This window comes from Rousettus aegyptiacus, unplaced genomic scaffold (genome assembly GCF_014176215.1).
Source record: "Rousettus aegyptiacus isolate mRouAeg1 unplaced genomic scaffold, mRouAeg1.p scaffold_m13_p_3, whole genome shotgun sequence".
Taxonomy (NCBI): Eukaryota; Metazoa; Chordata; class Mammalia; order Chiroptera; family Pteropodidae; genus Rousettus; species Rousettus aegyptiacus.
The window spans coordinates 115257066-115264134 of NW_023416306.1; the positions used below are offsets into that span (position 1 = coordinate 115257066).

General features: G+C 38.3%; 1 protein-coding gene across 2 annotated transcripts in view; it reads left to right on the forward strand.

Moving 5' to 3' along the window:
• CHP1 (calcineurin like EF-hand protein 1) overlaps positions 1–6912 on the forward strand; it is a 39312-nt gene extending 32400 nt beyond the window's left edge. Inside the window, exons 5-7 of one of the 2 annotated variants that reach the window (XM_036217621.1) lie at positions 1291–1352; positions 4675–4797; positions 4922–5170. In XM_036217621.1, the coding sequence (XP_036073514.1) occupies positions 1291–1352; positions 4675–4797; positions 4922–4975 (239 nt within the window). In that variant the 3' untranslated portion in view covers positions 4976–5170. Of the gene's footprint in view, positions 1–1290; positions 1353–4674; positions 4798–4921 lie in introns of both variants that reach the window. The other variant, XM_016152263.2, reaches the window with a different exon arrangement.
• The last annotated feature ends 157 nt before the right edge of the window (positions 6913–7069 follow it).

The following is a 7069-nucleotide window of genomic DNA, read 5'->3' on the forward strand; positions in this document are numbered from 1 at the left end:
CGAACCTTAAGCATATAAATTATCAAGTTTGGTAAGGGTAATTATTCAACTAACCAAATTAAAGAGAACAGACAAACATCAGAGAAAGTCTCTCCCAGTTAACTTACCCCTTCAGAATTCTAGTATGACCTTTCAAAGAGCAAATTCGATTTTTAAAAAATGTTTACTTTGACTTTTATTGATCTCATTCCTTTTTGCAGGGAGAGTTGATGTTTAAACTTAGTTATTCATCCATGTTCTTGTGCTTTTGTACCTAGTATTAACTCGGCTTGAAATGGCACTGCTCATCAGACTTGTTCAAATGTTAATTGAATCAGAAAGGCATATTTGCCATATGCTTTGTCCCCTTGAATTTCAGATGCGTGACAGCCCTTAGAATGTGTTAAAGTGAGTAGTGTGTGTTGCTCTCCTCTAAGGACAAGATCATGAGTTCCTAAGAACAAGACATAAATCTGTATATCTTAATAACTCTAGCTGTATATATTCATAGCACCCTACTGAAAATCAGAAATCTTAGGGGCGTACTTGAAGTGATTCAAAGTCTCAAAACCACACTAAAATCAGCTATAACTGCAAGGCAGTCACTTCCTCAGTGTGATGGTTTCACACAGTGCCTATAAAATCATCCAGTGTTGTCACACTATTTACTTGGTAGCTTTTCAGCAACTTGGTACTGTCTGAATGATTTTGCTCTTCTGAATTCTCTTATATATACGGCTTTCTAGAAGACTTACCTATTGTTAAAAGAGAAAGAAACACGAAGACCATCAAATTCTTGGCATTTTTATTTGAAACTGAAATTCTTTACCTTCAGGACTCTCAAGTGATAGACAGTTATTTGAAATTTGGCACAAATTTGCCAAAGTGGCCATTTTCACAGAGCAATACTTTCTGTAGTCAGCTGTTTCGTACTTGTATGGCTCCTATTGTTAGCTCCCCCTGAGTGGTACACAGTAGACTTAAGGGGTTGTGTGAGATGGCCGAAGTTAGATAACGACATATGGTTTGTTAAAAAAAAAAATAAGAAGAAAAAGGACAGTCAACTTTGTGTTAAGTTTTCTGATTTGTTTGAGGAGGGGCCCATATTTCACCAAAGCTAAGATACTATTACTTATGAGAGACATCTCAATTTCTTAAATATTGCAGTCTTTAAAAGGTCTACAAGTAACGGCAATTGCTCTTGGAAAAACTATTAATTTGCTGTCAGTTTTCTGTCTCTTACATATTTAGTTCCTTCAGAGGACGCAAACACTACTGAATGTCCACTAACTTCTCGTTTTTCCCTACTAGTCGCTTTTCGACTATATGACTTGGATAAAGACGACAAGATTTCCCGTGATGAGCTGTTACAGGTATGTGGAAGAGTTCCCATGCACACAGATAACTTGTGTTTGGGTCCTGCCTACTTATTCTTGTGGGTAGGAATTGTTCTTTCCTCCAGTAAGCATTTATTTAACACCTGTTGTGCGCAGAGTCCTGTCCTAGATTTAAGGCAGAGCAGATGACCTGGGGAAACTTGAAATGGTGTATTGAGTTCTCACAGACAAACAGATGTCTCCACTATTTAAAAGCTAACTAAGTGTCTTTTAGATGTTGACTGGCAGAGCTAAAACATGCAAGATGATTTAAATTAAATAGTTCAGTTATTGTCAGTCTATCGGCAACCAGGTAATTCTTATGACACTTAGATAATTGTTGCTGTTGTGTTTATCCTTGGGCTTGACATCAGAGGTAAGAAGCTGCTGCTAGGCTGGTGCAACTGAGCTGACTGCTTTCTGTTCTTTGTTGTTCCCTATGCACATTTTCCTGTCCTCTGCTAGACGTGATTGTCTCTTCATCCTATTAATATTGCCCTTCTGTTCTTTCTTTCTCCCCTCCCCTAAATACAAGTGTAGAAGGGGAGAAAATTCTTCTTTTTCCTTTTCTTTTTAAAATATTTATAAACCTAGAGGACCTTAGGAGGCCAACACATTCAGGAATTTCCATGGGAAAATTTCTCTATTTCAAGATACAACAAAAAAAATTAAGTGGTTTCCATTCACCATGAAGTAAATCTGAACTTATTCAGTATCTTGAGCAATCTCTTAAGTTGAAGGTTACTCAGGACAGATTAAGGACCAACCCCAAACTGAAATGGTCCACAGGTCAGTGTTAATGTCCTTTGCTTTTGAGTTGGGGATATCTTTCTTTAGTAAGAATTTATTTAAAATTGCTGCGTATAGGCTTCTGAGTTCTGAAGAAAAAGGTGGAGGCAGTCACTCTATAGTTGCATGTTTTTACTTTCTGGCCCATATCTGGCCACCAGAAAGTTTTTTGTTTTGTTTTGTTTTGTTTTGGAGTGGAAGGTTGATTTATTTTCTATTATTAGGATAAAAAAAGCCTGAGGCAAGGAGTGGGGAGGAGATCATGTGGCCAGAATGCCAGTCAGTGTTAGTAGAATGTTCATCAGGCCTGAAATGACTTTAGGACAAATGTGCTCATGAACTGTTAAGGTGTCAGAGAACTAGTTTTATCTTAGCAAGAAGATGATATGAACTATCCAAAGTGAGAAGAGAACAAAGTTTACCTTTCTAGATGCTGCCATTTCTAAAACGTTTGGTAACATGCAGTTCTTTTCAGTGGATGTTAAAAAGTTTGTGGTGAGTTTATTTTATCCTGAGGAAAGTTTGAGTGGTCACGTTTTTCTAGTATGATTTTTATACAAGTCCTTTTTGAATTTTGGAAGGATACATATGTTCATTATCTTAATTGTGATGGTTTTACAGGTGTGTACATATGTCAGAACATCAGATTGTAAATTTTAAATATGTACAATTTAAATATGTAGTTTATTATATATCAGTTATACTTCAATATAGTTACTATACTCATTTTATGAGGCTAGTATAACTTTGATGTGAAAACCACATGAAGACTATACAAGAAGATAACAGCACAATCTCTTTCATTCACTTAGATACACAGATCTTAAAATATCAGTACATTGAATCCAGCAATATATGAAAAGGATACTATATTATAGCCAAGGTAGGTTTATATCAGGAGTGAAAAGTTGGTTTAAAATTAGAAAATCAGTGAATATATTTTGCTATTAACATATTAAAAAAGAAAGTCTTAGAAAAATAGATAAAACTTTCTTAAACTTGAAAAAAGGGTATATACACAAAAATCTTACCAGACATTAGCCACAATAAAAGCCCTATTTGCTAATAAACTTCTGATTGGAGCTGTAAGTGATACTATAGAGAGGTAGAAAGTGCTGTGGCGTGAGGTCTGGGCAAATAGCTCAGAGCCTTAGTTGCTGAGACCTGTATCAAGCCACTTCTGGACCCTCACGGTTTCATTAACAGACTAGATGAGTGATTTTTTTTTAAAGAAATCACCCCCTTGTATATACAAAGCATACATGTACAATTCAATTTTATAATTCTACAACTAAAACACTTCAGTGAATAATTGGACTGAGATCTGAAAAAGCTCCTGCTTTTTGAGGATGGATTTGCCTAGTTGGCCACATACAATCAGGGAAGATGACAAATGGCCTAGTCATTTTTAATTTTTGCTAGCATCGCCTCTTTCTATTAATCTGTCATTTTATGTACATTTATGCCCCAAATCTACAACTTCTAGTTTTCAAGAATTGTGAAAAAAAAATGACCAGTGTTGATGCAAATCAATATTTAAGCCCTTTTTTTTCTTTTCAGAAAATCCTGTAATTTACTTTTTAAAAACTATTTCATTGGAGAAGAATGTAAAGGAGTGGGGGAAAAGGAGGCCTGTGAACAGCCGGGCTAGAAAGCCTTTCTTTCCTGTTGAAAATCTCAGCTCTTGTCTTTTGAAGACAGGGATGGCTGATTATAGCAATGTGAGGCATCACAAAAGCACCCTGTCCCCATTTCATATTGTCTAAGAGTCATAATATCATTGAAGTTGTTTATCTTGCTTAAGGTTGCAATCCTCAAAGTATATGCACATGCTAAAGATGTTAGAACTGGCAGCGGAGGTTGAGAGGTGTTATGTTTGAGATAAATTTAGTGAAACTGTTAATTTCTCTTTATTGCAGTTCTCATAATCCTTTAAATGTGCTTTTTATTTTTCTAGAGAGGAGGATTTAGTATTTAACCCTTCAAGGATCTTAATATTTCTTGGCTATACTTTAGGGATAGCAGGCTAATGCTCTACCTAAAGGAGGAATGCATGTGGGTGGGATTCCAGGAAGCCCTACCAAATTGACTAAAACCAATAAGGAACTAATTCACCTGGTGCAACAAGAAATCTGGGGGTAGATTGTCCAGGTTGGTATAGTACCTGAATGATGTCCAGGAACCAAGCTTCTATATTCATGTTCTGGCAACCCTAGTACATGTGACTTTTACCTCATGGTACCCCCAGATATCCTATCTACATTTCAGCCAGGAAAAATAGGGAAGAACAAAATACAAAGGACTTGTCCCTAAGTGAGGCTTTGCTTTCCTATTCAATGACCTTGCAAGAGAGTTCTGTTCATGGCATTATTTAGAGTGGTCTAGATGAGAAAATACAGTTTCAGCTTTCTGGCTGTTATATTTGAGGACATCATAGGAAAAGAAGATTGGGGTAGCATTATCTTTAGTCTTAGTAGAAGAGCCCCCCTGACTCTCTGTCTTCTGTAATTCCTGGCTCTTGGTCCTGCAGGTCCTACGCATGATGGTTGGAGTGAATATCTCAGATGAACAACTGGGTAGCATTGCAGACAGGACCATCCAGGAGGCTGATCAGGATGGAGATAGCGCCATATCTTTTACAGAATTTGTTAAGGTCGGTCACCTCTTACTTTGAAAAGTTAAATTCTGCTGCACAGGAGGGAGGGAGAAAAACATTCAGGTAAGAGCTTTGGACAATATCTCCTTCATAACTGTAATTGGTTTTCCCCCTCCCCCAGGTTTTGGAGAAGGTGGACGTAGAGCAGAAAATGAGCATCCGGTTTCTTCACTAAAGGACTGAGGTCAAACTGTTTCATGCTTTCTCGTATTTAAGAACTGGAACTTAAGAATCCTCCTGTCCACCAGCCCCACCTCCATTCCATCATTCCCCTTCTCCCAAAGTACCAAGGCTGTTGCATGATAACCCAGATATGTTCTGTCAACACAAACCTGCCTTTGGTGTATAAACAGGGCATTATAGAATGGTACACCACGTCTATATCTGTTCAGTATCATTCACTGGTTATCTCCATTTCTAAATAGTCCCAACTCTTCCCCCACCCCAGTTCTGCTACTGAATGCCACATGTCCATCTAGTCTGAGGAAGTGAGAGAAGGAATTATGCCAAGAACTAACCAGGAAAGCTCTTTCACTGGATATAGACTATAGCCGTGTCACCATCCCTCCAGCTAGGCTTTGGCATGCTCCTCTATCCTTTTTTATATGTCCTTTGCTTCCTACTTCTCTTTCACTCAATACACCATTCACTTAGTCTTTGTCTCCCTGATTTTTATTAAGCTTCGGTACCCTTTGTTCTACTTGGCACTCCAAGCTATGCCTGTTCAATGAATTTCTGACTTGGCAGGATAGTTTGGTGGTCTGGAAGATTTTAATCTACCGTTACTCTTGAATGGGTCTCTGGGATGTGGCCTTTCCAGGAGCTTTTCGATAACAACACTTCTCTCAGAAGAATGTGACCATCTCTTGGTCTCTTGCACTCTGCTGTGTCATCAAAGGGCTGTGGGCTGGAGATGTTCTTCTTGAAAGGTGGTGGCCTTGTTGAGAGATGTAGAGCCAAGTCTTTTCAGTGGCTTGCTCAGATCGCTCTACCTCTGGCTTCTTATTCTCAACATACATACCTACGTGGCTACCCTTAATAGTACAGTGTTGATTTTTCAGAAAATAGCCACGTGCTGGCAGGTTGGCTTAGTTTGGGGACACCAATACCACCAGAATGGCTGCTCTGACAGTATGCTTGGGGACTTTCTCGTGGCTTTTTGAACAAGGAGGCTGGGCACCCTAAAAGCCTCATGTATTCCCACCTCTGCAGCATGGTTTATACCTCAGTGTTATGTGCCCTGGAATGTTTCTTACTTCACATTTCTAGGTAGAAAGATTAGTGTTACGGAAGTGCCTAACTATCCCAGTCCAAGAGATTTAAAGATTGTCCTTAGTGTCTTGAAGTTTTGTACAAAATTCTCTATGAATTTTACATTTGGCAAATGTTAATGCTGGAAGCCATAGTCAGCCTTTGATACAGGTCCAAAGCATTGAATGTGTTGTATCATTAGCTGCCTAGTTACACTGACTTCCTAGCTCTTCTCAGACCACTGCTAATCCCTTAGAAATGAGGAGTTGGCATTGGTAGCATAACCTGAGGTGGCATTACAGGCCTTTGCACGAACCAGAGCAACTTCTCTGCCTAAGCCAGTTAAGTAAAGACCTCACTGAATCAGGCTGTTGTCGTCCTAATGTCGGTCATTTATGAGTCTGTTCATTCTTATATCTGCCCTTGGCTGATTTTCTGACTCACTGCTTGCTGGCTTGTTTCCTTGCTTTGGAAAGCTATCCAAGATGTATACACAATACTTTCAGAAGGGAACTGCTAAAACAAAACAAAAAACACTGCGAAGGTATTGGAAAGAGTGGGGACCAGAACAGTAGTCAGGCTAATGCTTTAAGTATAAATGACTGAGGGATTCTTGATGAAGTATCAGTCTGACTTTGTGATCAAATGATATAATATAGGAATTGTGTAAAGAATTATCCGACATTGATTTGTTAGAGAAATACTTCAAAGGCTCCTTGACTTGCATATTTAAAGTTCCTAAGATTATGGCTTTTTCCTCCTTTTGGCTGTATAGCAAACTGTTTCAATCCACAGTTGTGCCTTATCGTTCCATTAAAACTGTATTCTATCCATCAATAAACACTTGTGGTTAAAACAATATAACTTGGTTGATTCGTCTGTGTTTTATAAGAATTTTATATAATTCAATCACTTTCAAGTTTGAAATCATAAGCCATACATCCTTTCCCTCAGTTATAAAGTAAGAATTATGACGATGATGATGTTGACAGTACCAACCTCATAGGTTGCTGTGAGG